The sequence below is a fragment of the Seriola lalandi genome, unplaced genomic scaffold (genome assembly GCF_002814215.2).
Source record: "Seriola lalandi dorsalis isolate HSWRI2012SDOR001 ecotype SW California unplaced genomic scaffold, Sedor1 jcf7180002054336, whole genome shotgun sequence".
In the NCBI taxonomy this organism is placed as follows: domain Eukaryota; kingdom Metazoa; phylum Chordata; class Actinopteri; order Carangiformes; family Carangidae; genus Seriola; species Seriola lalandi.
The window spans coordinates 959,776-982,280 of record NW_019524889.1 but is presented as its reverse complement, the minus strand read 5'-3'; the positions used below and the strand labels follow the sequence as shown (position 1 = coordinate 982,280).

The following is a 22,505-nucleotide window of genomic DNA, read 5'->3' as shown; positions in this document are numbered from 1 at the left end:
GACAGTAGCTATTTTATGGCCTGATCCTTGATCAAAGCTAAATATCTATCTTTAACCTGGATATTGGAGATAAAATGGCTTTTCTGATACTGCCTATTTAATTTATGTACAATACAACAGATAATACACTGAACATTACTATCTGCGGGTGTATTTCATTTTAAAGCTTTGTTTCTGCTCTTTTCAGTATATGCCAGTTTACCATTCACCCCATTAATATATTTGACTTGAAGATTATCGTTTGTCTGATATTTATCTAATACTAGTTTTGTCTGTTCTCTGTTCCTGTACAGATTTTGGCCAATATTATCATTTTCATGTGTGGCAACATGGCAGGGGCATATCACAAACATCTGATGGAGTTGGCACTAAAACAGACCTATCAGGACACCTGCAACTGCATCAAGTCCCCAATTAAACTGGAGTTTGAGAAGAGACAACAGGTAAAGTGGTCAATTAGTCTTAATGACCAGTGAGCCAGTGAAAGTCAGGCAGGCAGTGAATGATTGAGTATATGTAGTAGTGTGGATGGTAATTATGATAGTGTTGATTACCGTGATGATTACAGTGATGGGAAGTAAGAATTTGCATGAATGGATTATGTAAAATGGATGATAATGATGACGACAGTGTAAAATAAAACAACAATGTGGCACAAACAGGACTCCAGAGCAAAATAACTGATGCTAATCCAAAAAGGCTTGTTTGTGGCCCTTTTTTGTAAAAATATTTTTTTATCTTTTTGTTGTAATGTTTAGCAATATGTTTTTTCAGTGCAGATGAGGTTTTTTTTTTGTTTTTTTGTTTTGTTTTTTTCATCAAAAATCCATGTATATCTTTGTGTTATACAATTAATGGTGTTAAAGATTCACTCAATGCAAACATTTACTTTCCCATTCAAGTTAATAGAAAAGTGGTCCCAGACTTTTGGGCCCCACTGTAGCTGTCAATGCTTGATTTCTGTGGTTTAGGAAAGGAAGGAGTCCCCAGAGAATTTGTGTCAGGGGTTGTGTTTTATAGAATGTGGTAATTGTTAATGACCTCAATTAGTGTAATGATAATCTTAAGTCCCTGGAGCCTACTGCATGTGCTAAATTCTCAGTAGTGAAGGTTCCTTAGCATCCTTTGACTGGTGGTTGAAATCTTTGCAGGTGATTAATAAGATTCAACAAGATCTGCAACTATATTTTCATGTACTACAATAAGGCAATGGACTGAATGATCCGATATGCTCAGGTCCATCTGTACTTCCTTCCATTGATACATCTGCTTGTTTGTGTTTGTCCTGTGCAGCATTTTGGATAACATTGATTAGATATTGACACAGCTATAGGCAATTATATGTGATTCATACTTCACAACGTCTCCAGACTAACACTTACGTAAGGGTGCCCTACAGCATTTGTCAAATGTGTTCTTGATCAGATACAATATATCAAATACGGGCGATAAGACTTAAACGAAAGTGATGATAGTGATGGGTCTCTTTGTTACATAACTAAGCATGTCTTATTTTCTTTTCCCTGCTTTGCACGATTGAGAAACATGAAGTAACATTTTGTAGGTATTGTCCCACTGAATCGTTTGTCTTTTCATATAAATCTGTCAGATTCTTTTTCAACATCCATCTAAACACATTTCTTGGCTACCTCATATTCATAAGTCCTTTGAAAAAACTTAAAACCTTGTTGGAATGCCGTTAGTGTGCAAATGCCAGTTCCAAAAATATTACTGCTGTGCGAGTCTGGGATGTAGCTACCTATTTACTACAGCTGTTGCAGTTGTAGCTTGGTCAGAACAAGGTGAGTCCAGCTGCTGTTGTGAAAGCCCAGGCTTGGGGTGCAGCAGCTTATCCCTATGGTGAATCCAGCTTGTGTTGTTACAACAGTAAATGCCTTTGGTGGAGTGTTTTGCAGTAACCCTGGAGTGCTGCTGTTGCCTTGCGACAGACGGTAGTAACAGTTCTGAGATATATTTCTCTCAGGCGCTCAGTGCTCTCATAATATATGCTGTTAGCTGCTTGCTTTTATCCAAAGTGCCCTGCAGTACAGTGAGTGCATACATTTCTGGTATAAGTGGTCCAAGGGGGACTATGTGTATTCATCATAAACCCAAAATCCTGGCAGAGTTGGTTAGCAGCCACCATGGACCTCTCTTGTAGATAGAGCCCATTGAGCCTCAGCAGCATTGCAGGGAGATGATCAGTGGTGCAGAAAACTTGTCAGGTTGGAGGTGACATTAGCTTAATTAAGTGTTTCATCTTGAACTTTTCTTCATCCTAAGAGGAGTTTTATTTGCTAATTACTTCGCTGTTGACTAAAAGTAAAATCTACAGTTGCATCAAAGAGAAATACAGAGTTGGTTAAGCTACCACTAAAGAAAAGAATAAGGGCTGAGTCTGTCCTCCAGTGGCTGGCAATAAAATAATGAGCTCTATAAAAAAAAAAATAAAAAAATAATAATAATAATAAAAAGGAAAACAACAACAAAACAAAAAAAATGTTGATTTGAGTAACAGTAAGTCAACTAGACACAATGTAGTACCCAATTAACCTCCACCTGCACTTGAAACTTTTATAGAGGCTGGCAACATAATAGTAACAGCTTTTGTGTCCTCCTGTGATTAAATGTTAACGCTTCACACTTTTATTTGGGACGATTTCGTTTAAATATCAATTTGTAAAACTTTTTCAGTGTAAAGTCAACGTCTTTAATCATTATACTTTCTTAATTTGACTACACATAAATATCTGAACTGACAGCTTGTTTAGCCTTTTCATTATTAATCACATTTGATTTTGGTCATGCCACTGACAGTGAGTGAATCTTTGGGGCATTGAAGCAGTGAGTCTCTGACAGAAAATATTGGATAAATTAGCCAACTGTTGGGCAGTTAATTAATGTTAATTGTTTTAAAATAAGATTATTATTATTGTCTTCCTGGATTTTCCTACCCATCCTTATACTGCTACTTCCTCTCTTATGTTATTGCCGTCAGGAGCGTCTCCTGTTGTCACTGTTGCCAGCTCACATCGCCCGTGTGATGAAAGCTGAGATCATCCAGAGACTGAAGGGTCCAAACTTCGGCCAGATTGAGAACACAAACAATTTTCATAATCTCTATGTCCAGAGACATACTAATGTCAGGTATGTATTATTTATTTGGATTTACCATATATGTGTGAGATCTGTAGATACTGTGTGTCTGTCAGATTCACAGGTTCACAGATAGAGGAAATAGAGGAGCTCAGATGTATTGTCAGATTTTAAAACTACAGTTCTCCATGGAAATCTTAAAGAACCATTATATTATAGTACATTGATATATATTTTTCCATCTCTAGTATACTGTATGCTGATATAGTTGGTTTCACCCGGCTGGCCAGTGACTGTTCACCTGGAGAGCTGGTGCATATGCTGAATGAGCTGTTTGGCAAATTTGATCAAATTGCTAAGGTAAACATTTCATTACTGGACCCTATCACTAGACAACACATCCTAACAAAGTGCTAATTTTGCCCTTCCAATGAAGATTACATGATAACAAGTCATATATCACTATACTCGCTATACTCACTGCCATATCTTATGGTAAAATCCACCCTAAATGCTGCTATGAGCCAGCTATTATGATCTATCTTACTCTTTCTTGTCTAATGATGAATTTGTCTTACTCCTGCAAACACCTGGTCAAGCAAGGATGATCTTACTTCAGTCTGAGATATTTGCAAAATGTAGCATAAATATCTTAACAAAAGCATTTTTTCACCAGCAATCTTCACTCTAACTTGTAAACATAATATATCAGGTTTTGATATCAGTCTTTCAAAATCAAAGACCAAGAACTTGTCTCTTCACTATTTGCTGTTGAGTCATATATGGACAAAACAATCATAGAAAACATAGAAACTAAATTTTTCCACTCACAGTATCATTAATGGAATATAACACAGTATAGCAATAAGGCATGTTGAATATATAAAATCTGAGGGTGGATTTTGCCTCAAAGGGTTATTGTGTGATTAAATTAAAAAGCTGCCTCTACTGTCTTATCCATTTGACCATTATCTGACCCCATGTATGTGAGTCTGTCTTCCACCTTTGTATGTGCAGGAGAATGAATGTATGCGGATCAAAATCCTAGGCGACTGTTACTACTGTGTGTCTGGACTGCCAGAGTCTCTACCAAACCATGCTAAGAACTGTGTGAAAATGGGTCTGGACATGTGTGAGGCCATCAAGTAAGTGCCAGTTACATAACAGTGCCACTAAAGAACGACAAGCCCGTTTTTTAAATACTTGTTTGCTTCTCTGTTACAATATGTCTTAGGTAATGCATCCCCAAAGTCTACATTACTATTGTTTGGTATTCCTTTGACATTAGTGATGTCAAAATATGTGAAAATATTTGACCTGAAATTAAATGTAAATAGATGAGGAAACATGCACAGCAGTAGCTCATTCATCATTCTGCAACCACATGAAAACTGAAATTACATGCTGCTAACAGTACTGAAATATTGCTTCATGAGGATTTTTGTCTGTTAACTCAGCTATACCCTAAAGACTCTCAAAAGTCTCATTACACAAAATTGTAAGGTAATACTTTTAAAATGTAGTGGTTTTTGAGCTACATATATTGAAACACCCCTATCTGTAATGATAAGTACTTACTAACAAGTAGTTCAGATTTGGAGATGTTTTCTTGATTGCCAATTTAGCTGAATCAAATATGTTAAAGTGTTGCGGTGGTAATGATGAGTTCCTATCTTATCTCTAGGCATCAGCATGAGACAAAGTGGAGGGGAATGTGACAGAATTAACTGAAATAGAAAGACCAACCTGCATCAAATAATGAAGTTTAATTGTGGAACTTCACAGTATGTTTACATGCATGCTAATAATTTGGCCATGATCAGATTAATGCTGTTGTCTGATTTGTTGAAAATGTAATGGCACATTTTAATTTGGTGACCTGAGTCAAAGAATATTTGAAATCAGGAGAAGCATGTTTGTTAACAGACTTGGTTTACTCTGAAAACTTTAAGAATACTGTGGCAGGTGTTTTAGTTCTTTGCATACACTATAAAGGTCAAAGAGTGAAGCATTTGTTCTATTTCCTAAAGAGATGCATGGTATGGCTGATTATTTTTTATTGCTTCATATTAATAAATATCTGTTTTTGGTGTATGACAGGAAAGTTCGAGATGCCACAGGGGTTGACATCAACATGCGTGTTGGTGTACATTCCGGGAATGTCCTGTGTGGTGTGATTGGACTTCAGAAATGGCAGTATGATGTTTGGTCACATGATGTCACATTAGCCAATCATATGGAGGCAGGAGGTGTACCAGGGTGAGTGAACTAAAAGTAAATTATAGAAGCACTTGTTTCCATTTGTATTAGGCATTATTATATTGTGGTAGTGTTTTGGTGTTTGGCATCAGTCTTGTCTGGTTGGTTACTGTCGGTCCTTGCTGAAGGGTATAGGCAGAGCCATAATTAACGTTTATAGAAAATCCATTTGTTGATTGTTCACAATCGTCTCTTGCCAGACGAGTCCACATCACTTCAGTGACACTAGAGCACCTGAATGGTGTCTATAAGGTGGAAGATGGGGATGGACAGGAAAGGGACCTCTACCTAAAGGAGCACGGAGTCATCACGTATCTGGTCATCAACCCAAAGGTACCACAGCATTTACAACACAACAATGAATATTGGACATTGAATAAAATGCAACAAAATAATGCAATTTCAATGTATCTGCAGGTGGAGCGTTGGAGCCCACAGCATCATTACCGTCCCAGACACACTCTAGATGGAGCAAAGATGAGGGCCTCTGTCAGGATGACCCGCTACCTGGAGTCGTGGGGAGCAGCGAAGCCCTTTGCTAACCTGCACCACAGAGACAGCATGACTAATGAGAATGGGAAGATCAACACCGCTGTGTGTAATTTTTGCTACAAATATGTTGTGATTTAGATAATGGGGAAGTTCAGCTGTAATTTGTAACAAATCTCTCTCCTCTTTCTCTGTGTCTAGGATGTGCCGATGGGGCAGTATCACTTCCAGAGGAGATCAGAAAGGCAAGCTGCTCATTTTACAGCTCCAGCACAATTTTCTTTGGCAGGATTATCCTCATCCCTTAACAGTACGGAGACAGACGACAAGATGTTTAATAAGACTAGACTACGGCTAGAGGCTTTGATGTGTGTGACTAATATTATATGAACTTAAAAGATATTCTGTGTTTTCTTGTTACCCATTACAGGACAAAGTCTCAGAAGAAAAGATTTGAGGAGGAACTTAACGAGAGGATGATTAGGACCTTTGATGGGATAAATTCACAAAAGTAAGGTTCTTTTTAAAAAACAAATATTAATACTTATTACTTTTTTTGCACAATAATTAAAAGTAAAAGTACATGCAGAAAGTCCTAATATTGATAAGATGTGATGTCTTCTAAAATTGTAACTGATGAAACATGGCAACATTAAAACAAACACATCTAAGCGACAGCTGTATGCAAAAGTGTGGGAACCCCTGAGGGTAACTTGTTGGTTTCTAAAGTGAAAAGAAGAAAAATTAGCCTTTTTTGTTAAGGTAAGTGCACTATTCCTTTTTATTTCATGAACCTAAAAAAAATAAGAAATTAAGCAGTTATTGTGGCATGTGCAAGGGTTTGGGCACTCTACTAATTCTGTACATAGTATAGAAAAAAAAAACCAGCAGATATCACAATTTGCAAATGCTTTTTGTAGCAGCTAAGAGTCTTTTCTATTCTTAGTTTATGAAATTTAACCCACTCTTCCTGAAGAGTTCTGAGATATTCAAAGGCTGAGATATTTACATGTTTAAAATCTAGCCACAAATTTTCAGTGATATTCAAGTCAGTGGGCCATTCCAAAAGCTTCAGCTTGTGTTTCTTGAAGTGGTTCATGGTGAATTTTGAGGTATGCTTTGGATCATTGTCCTGTTGTAGAAGCCAATTAGGCTTTCTTGACTGACTGCATGACATTTGGATCTAGAATTTGCAACCAAATATCAGTGCAATGGTTCCTGTGCCACTGGCTACTTCACAACGCTAAAGGATATTGGATATACTTCCACCGTTAAAAGTTAGCAAGGTGTCCTTTTCATCAAATGCTGCTCCTTTTTTCAGGATTGTGGCCAAAGTCCTCAATTTTAACTTCATCCGTCCACAGCGATTGTTTCCAAAATCACTCTGGCTTATCCAGATGTTGCTTTGCATACTTCAGGCGTTGGCTTTTGTTATGAGGTCACAGGTAGGATTTTTTTCTGATGACTCTTCTATGGAGTCTCTGTTCATCAATGCATCAGTTCTGTGTGTGGAATGGTGCACCACCACCCTTGTGTCAGTTAAACCTTCCTGCAGGTCCTTTGCACTCTTGTGAGGTATCGCTTTGCCTTTCTGTCCATCAGACATGATGTTTTATTGTAGTGATATTTCAAACAGTTCCTTGATATATTTTTATTGTCTCCCATGCTTTGTAGCCATCAATTAACCAAATTGTCAGATCCTCTGTCAGTTCCTTAGAGATGGTTGATTAGTGTTACCACAGCATTTGAAGAGTAAGAATTTTTCAGCTGTGAAGTGATCTTCAGCTGACAATTCTCATAAGTCTGGATGCCAGGGTCCAGTGGTTCAGATACAGTATGTTGAAAGAAACTTCTCCCCTTTTCCATCAGCTGCTCTCAATAGCCTACTCATTCACTAACTGATTCACTGGTTCATTTCAGTGTTGTCACTGTGTGTTGTCACTCTCTTCAGTAAGCCAGTGACACTCCCAAAGTTAGCTTCCAATGTGACAAATGTAGCCAGAGAACAAGGTGCAGCTGGGGACATTTCTGTAAGTCTTCATTTGTCTTGTTGTGTTCTTTTACAAATGTATTAAATACAATCAGATATGCAATGGTGACGTTCTATGACATTAAACCCCTACTTTCATCAGAATCATTGAATGTGACAGAACTCGATGAGTGGTTTTGAGTGAATGTGCTTATAGGGAATCTTATCTTGGTTCTTGCTAAACATCTTAAATCAATAAGAATTCACTGATAAAAAAATGAATGCTATATGTGTTAGTGTCTAAATCAGTGAAAGATGTAATAATAATCCATAATGACAAATCCAGTGGCCTTGCATTACATTAGCTTTAATTTTTGCATGTGAGGTTAGCTTTATAGTAACTATAGAGTAACTTACATATCTAGCTATAGAGTAACTTGAATAACAGAAGACAGGAATCAAAGCCAAGTCTTTGACAACAAAATCAGCTGCACAAATAACAAGTGCTAAAAACTAAAGAGTGGTAGTTTATGGCAGTAAGAGTAAATCTCTGTGCAGGCAGGGTGGAAGTTACTGACAGGGTAAGAATGAAAAGATACAGTAAGAGCACGCCTAACTGTTGAGAATTTTTCCGTCAATTGTAAGTTTTTTGTCGATCTCTAGGCGTTTATTTCTTTCAAAGACCATGACACATGATTTGATGAAGGAACTGATGAATTACGTGTACTGCAGGAAGTCTGTCAAAGCTGGAGGAGTCCTGCTCCTCCTCTGTTGTGCCAGCGGCTAGGACAGGTTTGGCTCTGAGGCTGCTGCTATAATTACATTATTAAAAAAACAAGTAACATGGATTAAAATAATTGATGCAGAGTTCATCTCATTTGAAGGATGGCTGACAGTATAAACCAACTATTAACTTCTTTGATATTACCAATCCTCTGGAACACTTTACATTTCAAAAAATTTGGTAATTAGTTCAGACTGAAATATACATGTACCTTGAAATAATATTGGACTTTTAACAATTATTGACAGAAATTAGAAGGGTGTTTAATTTTTTCCCCTGGTTTCAAACTATGCCAATATCCATGGTAAGGATATGTCTGCATATTTGCACTCTTGACACCCCAAACTGAAGTATGCTGTCTAACAATGTATGACCATTTCATGAGGAAGCAAACCACAAACTTTTTATAGCCAGACTGTTTGATACTGAAAACTATTTGACACTGCAACTGTGAAATAATTGCTACGTTTAAAAAAAGAAAATACTGATAGGCGATGCCATAGTCTTTATGGGCGAGACCTACTTTGAGTGTTCTTTTTTATTTATTTCACAGGCTAAATGTTAGCCTTCTAGATTTTCTGCTGTCATCAGTGGTGGCAACTTCAACTGCGATGCAACATTCATCCATTCTGTAGTCTCACATTCAAGCACATTTGTCTATGGTGGCCATCTATCTTGACGGCATCATTTGCCTATCCTCTTTAAACCTACTAATAACTGTAAGCTAATGCTATGTAACACGAACTTAGCTGTCAACACTTACGGAGAATTCTGCCAAGAAGATTCCTGTACGTTTCTGTCTGTACAGCCTCCTGCATTCACAATCTATCTCTTTAAATATAGACTGTCTCAAATGTTACTAAATATGCAGCAAGTATTAGCATCCCTCCAGCTGGCTGGCCCACAGGAAACTCTTTCACTTTTAATGTGAAAGGCTAAGTGTAATAGCTGCCATCAGCTCGTGTCACCACCGATAACATTATGTACCCAAAGCTGTGACCGGAGAGTTGGTTGTTTTTCATTTTGGGATTGATGATGCATTTCTTGTTAAAAAGAAAAAGCTCCCTCTCACCTCATCCTAAAAACTAATGCAATGCTTTTTATTTAGTTTTGGTATGTCTACACTGCCTTCTGCTGGACAACACTGAAATGCAGTACACCTCTTCACTTTGTCTGTGTTGTAACAAGCATAAATATTAGTTATTAAGAATAAAAGGCTTAATAATTGTCATTTCACATATTTTTCATATAATGATAACTGGAACAGGTTATTGTATTTTACTTTCTTCATGTTTTATTTGTTTTAATTTAGGCATTTGAAATTTTCCATAAATTTAAGGCCTTTAAGTTTATGAAATAAAACGTAATAGTGCATTAACATTTGAAAAACATTCGGCTCATTTTTATTGTATGTTTGCTGCAGAGGCTCTTTTTGCTTTTAACTAAATCTCAAATAGATTTGACCTGGTCTGTAACTATGTCTTTATGTTTCCAGACAGTGGCTAAAGTCTGAGGACATCCAGAGAATATCGTTATTCTTTCATAACAAATCCTTGGAAAAGGAGGTAAGAGGCAGTCTAGGTAAACTGTCATCATTCACTGCTTGGTAGATGTATTGGAGTAGTTGTTTCAAATAGTACATATTGTTACTGTTTGTTCTTTGCCTACACTTATTTTACCCTGAAATCTTGTAAATTACAGAGAAACTTGAGGTGCCTCTGTGCAAACTTGAGGAGCTTCTGCAGTAGCTAGTTTCAGTTTTTTGTTGTTGAAACTTGACCTTCTTTTTATTCTTTTAGTACAGAGCAACAACATTGCCTGCCTTCAAATACTACGTCACCTGCGCCTGTTTGATATTTTTCTGCATTTTCATTGTGCAGATTCTCGTCCTTCCAAAGTATGTGTGCTTTATTTCTATTATATTTCTATAACTCTTATTGGAGAAACATTGATGTTAACATAATGTTTTTCTCTGTGTGAAAAAAAAAGAATATAGTAGATTTATTCTTATGCATTATACATTACTAAACTTTGCTTATGTCTTTGCCTTGACAATTAATTGTGAGCTAAGAGCAGTGCTAATTACATTTTGCAGAACAACATAAAACTAAACTAAACTTGGTGATATTTTTTTTGTTTTGTTTTATTTTTAGGACAACTGTCTTGGGAATATCATTTGGTATGGCTTTCCTTATCCTGTCCTTAATTCTCTTCATATGTTTCATTGGACATTTCCTGGTGAGTAAATTAATTTACTGCAAACATCAATGTTTTATATTAAAACTTGTATTTAACCAGGATATGCCCACTCTCTAACTCACTTCTGTGCTTAAGGTTTGTCCAAATGTCATACCAAATGCACATGAGTGGTCTAAGTGCCCCTCTTGTCTTCTCAACGGCCCATTAAGGGCCTTGGTTGTTGGCTTAAGTGCCCCTTGGTTTAACACAAGTGCCTGGTGTGACACTGTAGTAAAAATTAATCTTGAGCCTCTGTATGAAACAGGTGCTTCTTGTTCATCACCTCAACCCCCACCCCTGGCCCTTAGAGAGCCTATGCAGACGAGTGCTTTGGTGCATGCTTCAAGAGACAGTTATTCTTTAATAATATTAGGCCAGCATAAAAATGCATAGATCTTTTAATAAAATGTCATATGACAAACTTTAACTTTATTTTTGAAGTGGAGTTATTTGTCTCCCCACATTGCAAACAGATTGTGCTGTGTATCAGTCTCTACTGGATATATGTAGTCTATCATATGTTTGCCTTATAAATCATTTAGAAGAGGCTGAATTAATTCTATGATTAATTTAATGAGGGTTAAACCCCCTAACTATGGCCTAACAATGGAATTGCCAACATAGTCTTCACATGACCTTTTGAAAGAGCAGGGAGTGTCATGTCAGTAGATATTGTCACTACAGCCATATCTAGCCCCTGGAAGATAGTCTAGGGCATCAAACACTGCTTCAGTTCTCTTCTGTGTAAAAATAAATGAAAAGATCAGAAAGGGAAAGAAGGAGAATACGGTTAGAGAAAAAAAAAAATGACTATACTATAAAATTCCATAAGCCGCAGGCCTATACAACCCTTTCCACCCTATGTCTGATTTTTAGTTCTTTGCAAGTGAGAATCTGCTTCTCGGCTCTAAACTGCACTCTCAGTGATGTTGCCCAAAGCTCAAAAACAAAACACAGCACTTGATAGCTAGAGTTAAGAAGCCTCCTGCTGCATTTTGTCAACTGTATTTGGCATTGCAGGGTCTTTGCTTTAGTTTGTGTCATATAATTGTTCCCTTTTTTGGGTGGAATTTTCAGACGTTTATCACAGCCTATTCTAGATTTCCTGTGTAATAATTTACAGCAAGCCTTCATGGATCCTTTATGAATAGGAACATTAGACTCCATGATAAAGAGTCTTTTCCTCGGCAAGTGTGTCTTTCAGTTCTTTTGTCCCAGCTTCACGTAAAGAAGAGATCAATAATGAAATGATCCCTTAATCTCCAACAAAGCATTTCAAGACAAGTTAGCGAGCCATGTAACGTGTCCGATATTTTATTTAACATGTGAAACATTCGGTATGACTTGAATCTAGAGATTTTTCCATTAAAATTATAAATCAATCGTATGGTCCATAGTGGATTTGACCATTCTAGGCTTGGGATACATACATATTTCCCTCTCCTAATATAACTTTGGATGGAATTTGAAGAGTGGACACCACAGTCACTCAGCTGAATTTTCACTGCTGCAGCAAAACAACACCAGCATGCTTTACTACACATGTACCTACTTTTTCCATTGTCAGGCACAAAATAAGGTATTGACCTACTTAGCATTTCGTGCAGAAACCTTGTCCCTTATATTGGAGCGAATGCTGGAGGGAACCTTAGAAAGGTCAAAAATGGTTATTTGATTAACTGACTTCAATATTCTGCTGATTCTGTGACTGGAACTTGACATGTTGTACTTGACTCAACCCTGGCAGATATTTTTTCTCTGTATTTCAATTGTTATTCACGTGTTCTATTGAAGTCATACCTATTATTACTTGATCTACTGGTCTAGAGGAAAAAACTATTTGCAAATGCCATATTGTCTTCAAAACAAAAAGATGTGTCCCACTACCTATGTATTTTTAGTAATCCTGCTTTTGCATAATACAGACTGTCATCTGTAGTTTATTGTATTATAATGTATATCCCTGAACTACTCAAATGCCACATCCACTCAGCTGGAGTGATGCTCAGATATTGCTCTGAGATGATCAAGCAAATGATTTGGGCTTTCACTGTCATTGTCTTGCAATGAAACACATTCAGCCGAAGGCAACGCCACAAAACTGAAAAGTAATTGACTGTAGCAGACCCAGCCAACATTTGCTGAAGCCTGGGCAGACAGCATTTTTGCATTAATGAAGACACAGTAATAAAAAAATATATAAACATATTAAAATTTTAATGCCATATTGTTTGACCTGTCAGGTAATATTGCTGAGTTAAAATGAGTTGCATGAATTCAGACTGTCTACTGCTCTTAAAAACATACAAACTTTGCCGTCAGCAACAATGATTTGATTAGTGAAATATGAGGTGGAAGTTATTTAACAACCTCTTTAGCTTTTTATTGCTTCCAATCAAAGTTAGACTATTAGCATTACACTCTCCCAGAAGGCTTGTTTGGTAGCTGTATATACTGCTTTCTCACATCGTTATACACATGATGGAATTACATGTAGTGGTCATTTTATTGCACAGTCATTGCATGTAGCTTGAAATACATTACAGCATCCATTGTTAAGTTAATAGGACCCCTCTCTCCTTAATTGTATGCCTCTTGAACTTGTTGATTGGCACCGCTGAGGTAATTAGGAGTTAATCAGTAATAGGTGCTTCAGTGTTTGAATATTATGTATTTATTTATTTATTTCTCAGCAATTGTCCTTAATCAGCAGAAGTAATTTTTTTTTTTAATTTGTTGTGCATTTGTCTGTTCATAAGCACATGTATTATTTATTTATTTGAAGTTCACATTAAATGTCCTTCTCTGCTTCTTGTTTGTGTGTTTGAATGTGTTTGCAACCTTTAATAGCTCAGCTCTAAAGTCCTATTGTGTACTTTGACTCATGCATTCTTATATCGTTGTGTGCACATGTCCCTGCAGCACTGCAGTAAAAGCGCCTCCACTTCTTGGATGTGGCTACTGAGGTCATCTGTCATTATTGCCAACAAGCCATGGCCACGCATCACGCTCACCATGACAACCACAGCTCTAATACTCATAATGGCAGTCTTCAACATGGTAAGCTTTTATGTGCAGATACTGCAGTAAGGGAAGGATAACACTAATTTGGGAATCACTCGAAATTAAGTATCACAACCCTTCAGATGATACTCCCTTATGTGTAACTGAAATGTAATTCGAAAGTGAAAGAATGCAACATGTCGCATGTTACAATGTGGTAATATAAATGAATAGATAGGTTTCTTTGCCCAATTGTATTCATCACACAAGCTGGTATTAATACAACTATTTTACTGACTTAATATAAAAACAACTCAAATCTTTATTTCTTGCAACTGGCTTTTTCAAATATGAATATTGGTGACTTCCCTGCATAACAGACCCAACACCATTTGCATATATCAAAATTTTTATGGTTATTTTGCTACTGCCCATTCATTTTTCTGATTTACCTGATAGATGTTTATTTCTATAGAGAGAAAAACGACAAAAATAAGAAGGCTTGGATAAAGGTCGGATAGTAGCCTGAGGCTTGTTGGGAAGGTGCGTGATAAAGCACAGTGTTGGGACCCTGGTTTAGACCTTCACACAAATCGATTCCAGAGATTATAATCTTGTTTTGCGCCTGACGTGGGTCAGTCGCTCAGGGCGGATGAATCAAATTAACTTGGCTTTGCTCAGTGGGGCAGCCAATCCTCATCTTATCCTGCAGGTTCACTTTAAAGGACATTATTGAATGGTTGTCACTATTGGCCTCTTATCTAACAAGATTCTATTTTCCTCCTGCAAGTACAATATACACCAGTTTGTCTTTTCACATGGCGACATGAAAGGCATACAAGTGTTTGCAATTTACATGGCAGTTATGAGATTTGTTTTCTGTGTTGGATTTGAATGGTTAAAATTTGTTAGCATTGCCTGAAAATGAGACAACCCTTTATTTTCTCTTGACTTTGTGCTTCTGCTTGTTTTTATTTTCAGTTCTTTTTGGAAGACAATGTGTTGCCTCCAGTTCCTGTTTACAATTCATCCAATGAAACACAGTTTTACCCTAATGGACAACTAATTACCTTTACCGGCAAAAACAATTTCTACCTTCCTGTAAGTGAAGATAAACGTGATCATAATCATTATTCTCTATAAATTCATTTATTTTCTTTGATAACTTTTGAATAAGTCAACCATCTGTTTGTCTCTTTTTCTGTCCATCTAGTATTTAATTTACAGCTGCATCCTGGGCCTGATCTCTTGCTCAGTATTCCTAAGGATAAACTACGAGCTGAAGATGATTATTATGTTGACAGCTGTAGTGGTTTACAACATCATTATTCTGCAAACACACGCTTCCCTCCTGGATGAGTATAGCAGATTCCTGTACAAGACTGAAAGCCTGGACAGGTAGGTGTACAGTGACAAACAGAAATTGTTCAAGGGAGTGCGACAGAGGTATACAGAGTCAATATGGGTGAAGGTAGTGGTTAGGTAGCATGAGTAATGAAAAGGAAGTTGTGTTGAGATGACAGTCATATGCTATTAATCCTGTGGGATTCTAGGAAAATGGAAATTCAGAAGAGATAAAATGTGGGAAGGTTAAAGGAGAGAAAGAAAGTTTATCTCAAGGTCTTCTTCCAGTCACTCAGTCTGGAAGCACCCAGGGGGCATCCTTGGAAAGAAAAAAAAAAGTGCCAGAACCACTTAAACTAGCCCCTCTCAATGTCAATATTTTCTCCAGATTCTCTTTTTTTCTTTCACTCAACCACTTCCTGCTCAAAGTGGCTATAGATGAGTGTTGGAAACTAGAGTAAACATTGTGTACAACAGTGTATATATAGTCTATCGCTGATATCTTCTAGTTTGTAATGAGCAACCAAAAGGACCTGACTTACACACAGAACTAGAGATATCCAAAGCTGATGATCAGTGTTGGGGCTGGACATTTTAATTGATCGGTATCATCTAAATTTAAGCTGATCAATGTCTGATCCTTTCTTTACTGTTCTCTACTGTGTTTTCTGCTTGTTCTACAAAGCAGTTCTATATTGTGAGCATTTAACGGCATTTGTGAGGGAAAATTGTGGTTTGCAAATGTGAATATATTCACGTTAAAAGAACCTTATTTAACAGACATCCAAATCTTAATTTGTAAAGCACACTTTCCAAATACTTGACACACACACAAAAAGAGATATTTTTCCATTATGTAATTCAACAAATGTGGTTTATTTCACAAACACTGAAAATGTAACATGTGCAAAAGTATGTGAACCCTTCTATTAGTAGCTTGTGGCTCCTCCTTTTGGAGCCATTACTTCAACCAAACATCTTCTGTAACCTCTAACCAGTCTCTCGCATCTGCTTATGGGGATTTTTGCCCACTCCTCTTTGCAGAAGGAGAGGTTGGAGGGACATCTGGCATGTACCATCTTCTTCAGGTCTCGCCACAACATTTCAATAGGATTTAGATCTGGACTTTGACTGGGCCAATCCAGAGTATGAATCCTCTTTCTCTGAAGCCATTCCTTTGTAGTTTTGCTGGAATGCTTCGGGTCATTGTCTTGTTGCATAATCCATTTTCGTCCCAGCTTCAACTGTTTGATAGATGGCAGGAGATTCTGGTCAAGAATTTGTTGATATGCCTGAGAATTCATGGTTCCTTGGATAATATGGAGTCGCCCAGTTCCAGAAGCAGAGAAGCAGCCCCAGACCTTCACATTTCCACCACCATGCTTCACTGTTGGGAGGAGGTTCTTTTCTTAATTTGCAATGTTGGCCTTTCTCCAAACATGGCGGTTTTGATTGTGCCCAAATATCTCTACTTTAGACTCATCTGTTCAGAGAATGGACTCCCAGAAGGCCTCTGGTTTGAAACAGGCAGCTTTGTTCTTTTTTGAGAGCAGAGGCTTCCTTCTAGCAACCCTCCCATGAATGCCATGGCTATTCAATTGTCGTCTGATCGTAGACACATGCACATTTGTCCCAGATGCTACCAGAGAGGTCTGCAACTCTGTAGAGGTGATGTGTGGGTTGGCCTTTACCTGATTTATTATTTTTCTGGTGGCTCTGGGTGATAGTTTTGATGGGCGCCCACTTCTAGGCAGAGTTGCTGTCATGGTGATGGCCCTCCATTTGTAAATTATTTGTCTTACAGTCGATGGATTGAGCTGGAATCTTTTGGAGATAGTCTTATATCCCTCCCCAGACTGATGGGCTGTCACTATCCTCTTCTTCATGTCCTCGGATATCTCCTTCCAAGTTCCACTAAACAAGTACAAGCAATTGATGAAACATATATCCAACATTTCATACATAAAAACTGGTGATGATAAAATAAGAAAATCATGGTAAACAACAGAAACATCTGAACTGCTCTAGGCGTTCACATACTTTCAAGCAGCACTGTATATGGATTCACTATTAAACTCATTAGCAAAGGGAAGTGTACAAAACATCCAGGTAGCATGTTCTCATTTTTAGCTGTTGCCGACTGTCACTCCCACCAATTAAAATGTCATACATTGCTGAGTGGCTACAGGTCATATGAGCTGTCACTAATTAATGTTATTTCTGTGAGTAACCTGATGACAAGACAACATTAAACTTGTCTTTCAATCACATCATATTGATAATTTAAGCTTTTGGGTAATATGGCAGAAAATCTGATTTGTCAAGTATTGGTTGGTTGGTTGCTTTTATTTATAACGTACTTAAAGAAATTCTTCATAAAGAAAGATTCATTTGTTGCTTTCTGTAATATAACACAGCCCAACTTTAATTTGTGAACTTAAACAACCCTGTCTTGAAGCTGAGCAGCCATGATAAACTGTAATGATGACATCATCTACAGACAAATGCTGGAGCTGTTCCATAGATGTTAAATAATAGTAGAAGTCCTTGGACATTAAGACAGCACCCATTGTGGTTTTACTGGAAAATTAGATTTTCTGATTCATAGCTGAAAGCTCTATTTGAAAATAAAAGGCTTTTGGATTTAATATCTAAAACAAAAGTTCTTGGAGCCCCCAGCATCAATCACTAATTCATTGTCAGTAGACAAAAAGTGTCAACGGATGACATCGTTGATTCAAACACAGTTTTCTGTCTTTTTAGTGACTAACTTTTCTGTCCAAAGCAACTGAGTTTTTCCTCCCTGCCAAGCTCATAAACTTCACACAGCTTTGGTCAGCTGTAATACAAAATAGGAAAGTGTTGAGTGTAGAACTGACAATTTTAATAGCCATCACTATTAAGACTTATTACTTTTTATCTGCCTGTCTGCACTGTTTCACCTATCCTCGTGATTCTCCTCCTCAAAAACTCACCTTAAAGTAATCACTGTTTGGGATGTAATGTTAATTAAGGAAACCTTTTTAAGAAGTTGGACATGCTTAGATGCAAAAGAGACAATATTCACCTTTTTGAACAGCTATGAAATATCATGGCGCTGCAGCCTGACACACTCCTGCTGTAGGGAATAAACAAATGTTTCCTGAAGTAAATTCTTTGAGGAAAGTTGCTTACTTTCCCAGTGCACTGTGCTGATTATGATAGAGCCCCACTGCATAGGCATAATCTAATGCCACAACTGCAGTTACAAATGACAGAAATCCACTGAGTGCAACATTTGTTGGAAAATAACCCATCAGAGTTTGTTGAGAGCTGGAAGTGGCCGCTTAGTAATTCACTATGCATGAAAAAAAAACCTGGCATCCTGTCTGTGCTTTCCATCTGATTTGTCTTCAAGTCAAACCTACCAAATCTGCTGTTCGTCCTCAGTCATTGCCATTCATTGTGTGTAGAGAAGTGATTAGACAATGAACCAGGCAAGTGCAGAACTTGCTGGCTGTTTTCTGTTGTGTGCTGAGCTCTGCCCTAGATAAGAGTAAGAGCCCATTAATATGCAAAATGTGCTTGCACAAATTAGGATGCAACAGTCCTGTTTGAATCTTATCACACATTCAGAACTTAAATAGGGACAGCTAGACCTCACTGCTATAAAGAAAAATCTCTTTCATTTGATTTAAATGATATGGTCTATGCATTTTCAATCCTCTTTTGAACATGGCCTCTTGTCCAATATATTTTGGGCTTTGATTGTCTGCAAGTCTGAGTGTGTTTGTGTGTACAGTAGCCAAATTAGTATGTATTATATGTTTTTTTGTGTTTTTTTTAAATCATCTCTTCCTCAGTGCATGTACTGTACAGTACATATAATAGCTATAGCTTGGTTGGCAACTTAATTCTGCAGATGTTCCATTTTTAGTGTTATGATGTTGGAAAGGCCAGAGCTTGTAGTGTATTTGTAGTGCTTAATCTTTACATATCATCAACATTAACTGTTTATTATGTCTTAATGTTTCAAGTAAATGCAACCTAGCAGGGAAGCTCAGCCACTGGCATGTAAATAGCAAACAAGCTCTTGTCAGAGCAAAGCAGAAGTGACAGTCTTGAACAAGTGACAGCATGGAATAAAATGGTCTGCTAACCAATCATGTGACACATGCCACAGTCTTCTCATTGTAATCTGAATTTTTAATTAAATGTTTTTAATCACATCTCTTTTACTTTTTCACTCATTACTTGTATCTTTTTTGCTTTTTCACTTTTCACTCCGTCTTTATCCTATTTCTATCTCTCTCTCTCTCTATCTCGACACACAAATACATTCTTTCTTTTTTCTCCGGCCTTCAAGACCAGGAGTTCTCAAAGACCTGAAGACTATGGGCTCGATCTCCCTCTTTATCTTCTTCATCACTCTGCTTGTGCTTGCCAGACAGGTAAGTCCACACTATAATAGTTTGAATGACGTTATCGTCTGTTTTCTACTTGACATTTTCACATCCACAGCCCTGAAAGAAAATAGTTTTCAGCTTTGCTCTTACATCAGTATCACCATTGCACTCTTGATTTCTTTCACCACTTAGATTTGTGATTTCTCCCAATTTGGGATCACTTTTTTTCCATGTGCTATGGTCACTGCTAAATTAGTCTGTTGGCCTGTAAAAATGTGAAGACTGCATTGTGAGAGGCTCATGTTCTGACATCCCTCCTGATGAGGGATTCTATGATCCCTTCAACTGTTATTGGTCTCCCATGCATGAAAACAATTGACTCTATATTGTATGTATATATATATATATATATATATATATATGTATATATATATGTATATATATATATATACGTATATATATACGTATATATATATATGTGTATGTATATATACGTATATATACGTATGTATATATACGTATGTATATATACGTATATATACGTATGTATATATATGTATATGTATATATACGTATATATACGTATGTATATATACGTATGTATATATACGTATATATACGTATGTATATATATGTATATGTATATATACGTATATATACGTATGTATATATATGTATATATATACGTATGTATATATACGTATGTGTATATATACGTGTGTATATATACGTATATATGTATATATATACGTATGTATATATATATACATATATACGTATATATACGTGTATACGTGTATATATACGTATATACGTATATATACGTGTATACGTGTATATATACGTATATACGTATATATATATACGTATATATACGTATACGTGTATATATACGTATATACGTATATATATATACGTGTATACGTGTATATATACGTATATACGTATATATATATACGTATATATACGTATATATATATACGTATATATACGTATATACGTATATATATATATACGTATATATACGTATATACGTATATATATATACGTGTATATATATACGTGTATATACATATATATATACGTGTATATACGTATATATATATACGTGTATATACGTATATATATATACGTGTATATACGTATATATATACGTATATACACGTATATATGTATATATATATGTGTATATATGTATATATGTATATATGTATGTATATATATATGTATATATGTATGTATGTATGTATATATGTATATATATATATTGCAGGGACACTCGTTGGGCATTACAGTACACTGAACGTATGTGCTCTGTGCATTATTTAGTGTAGTATAAATAGGCTTCTTTCCCACAACCGTTGATAAACTATCCCATTCACAGTCTCTGTTTCTGTGAATGCATAAGGCTTACTGTCTCACAAAATATGATCAGCTTCCTGCAACAAGTGCTGCTGGATTTTTATATAGAGCCACAAATCTAGACATGAATATTAATTAGATTTGAATGGATAATAAATGTATTTGCAGAAGACAAATTATTGACGCGCCCAACTTAATGAAAAGACGCCAGGTGCAACCGTCTGCACAGCAAAAATAAAATGCCATTTATTAATATCTGTTTAGTCTCGCACATACTGCTCTGACACCTTTCTATTTCCTTTTATGACTGTAACAAGTAATTATATTTCTAATATCACTTTCTCTGCTTGATCGTTTTTCCAACAGATTATTTTATAAACATGCATCATCTTTATCAAATTAGTCTGTGTACAAGAGAGGAACAGGCTTAAATTGCCTTCATCATGGAGCAACTGAGCTGTTTGTGCTTCAAACTAAATGGAAGAAAATGAAATGTCACATTATGCATTGTACCCACAATATTTTCCCACCTTTCCTGAAACAAGTTACTCTGTCATGCCTTACTATGTCATTCCACAAGTCTTGTTACTGTAGTGCTGGTAATTGTGTTTTTTTTGTAACTTTTCATTGTATGTGATTTAACTAATAACAACTGTATTTCTGTATTTCTTGATGGAAGTTGTATGAGTTTTATAACAAATTTTAAAAAAAATGTAGCCCATCTTTTCAATGTTTTCTTTTCTCTCTTTAAGCCTTGGTGGAGTCGATACTTCAAGCTTTTTCTGTTTTTCTCTGTGACTTGATGGAAGCAAGCTGTACAGCTGTACCTTCAGTCTCTTCACCTCTGTGTCCTCTTGTAACAGAATGAATATTACTGTAGGTTAGACTTTCTGTGGAAGAACAAGTTCAAGAAAGAGTGTGAGGAGATTGAAACCATGGAGAACCTCAATCGGGTTTTGCTGGAGAATGTGCTGCCTGCACATGTTGCAGAACACTTCCTGGCACGCAACTGGAAGAATGAGGTAAGCATTTATTTATTGTTTTCTTTTCATTATAGATGTGTAAGATCATGCAAATTGTACTCTGAGTAACAGTTGCAGGACTGACGTATTGTTGTTTTACAGAGGTCTTGCAGTGCCAGTGGCTATATGCCAAGATCCATTGCATTCATTAGCTGTGATGAGGCATTGCAAAAATATCTTTACTCTAACATAATCTATATTCAATACATTAGATGTATACAATATATAGTGTATTAACATATGTTATGTCTTTGCTGCGAAGCATGTTTATTTTTAATCCACCCAATAACCAAAACGGATATTTTATAGTAGTATGATTAATTAGCTATAATGATGACAAAACACTGGGAGACAGTCTAGGTGAATTTTCTGACTTGCCTATGAGACTTTCTCCATCATTCTGTATATTGTTATATCCTGTGCCTCTCACAGCGTGAACTGTGAAAAGTAAAGTTTTACATCTTAGGAAGTTTAGAGGATGTGGTATTCTCATAAGTTTAAAGTTTAAATTTTAAATAGGAATGCTGCTTCTGCTAAAAAAAAAAAAAAAAAAA

The 22,505-nt window shown here is 36.4% G+C and overlaps 1 protein-coding gene across 1 annotated transcript in view; it reads left to right on the top strand.

The window, feature by feature from the left end:
• Positions 1 to 22,505, top strand: part of LOC111655934 (adenylate cyclase type 2-like) — a 67,171-nt gene that overhangs the window by 29,138 nt on the left and 15,528 nt on the right. Inside the window, exons 4-20 of the mRNA XM_087174291.1 lie at positions 294 to 443; positions 2,999 to 3,147; positions 3,345 to 3,456; positions 4,114 to 4,241; positions 5,197 to 5,355; positions 5,556 to 5,688; positions 5,773 to 5,949; positions 6,046 to 6,089; positions 6,275 to 6,355; positions 10,093 to 10,162; positions 10,397 to 10,494; positions 10,751 to 10,835; positions 13,758 to 13,895; positions 14,820 to 14,939; positions 15,052 to 15,236; positions 19,528 to 19,612; positions 21,793 to 22,016. Coding sequence (XP_087030417.1) covers positions 294 to 443; positions 2,999 to 3,147; positions 3,345 to 3,456; positions 4,114 to 4,241; positions 5,197 to 5,355; positions 5,556 to 5,688; positions 5,773 to 5,949; positions 6,046 to 6,089; positions 6,275 to 6,355; positions 10,093 to 10,162; positions 10,397 to 10,494; positions 10,751 to 10,835; positions 13,758 to 13,895; positions 14,820 to 14,939; positions 15,052 to 15,236; positions 19,528 to 19,612; positions 21,793 to 22,016 — 2,138 coding nt within the window. The remainder of the gene's footprint in view (positions 1 to 293; positions 444 to 2,998; positions 3,148 to 3,344; positions 3,457 to 4,113; positions 4,242 to 5,196; positions 5,356 to 5,555; positions 5,689 to 5,772; positions 5,950 to 6,045; positions 6,090 to 6,274; positions 6,356 to 10,092; positions 10,163 to 10,396; positions 10,495 to 10,750; positions 10,836 to 13,757; positions 13,896 to 14,819; positions 14,940 to 15,051; positions 15,237 to 19,527; positions 19,613 to 21,792; positions 22,017 to 22,505) is intronic.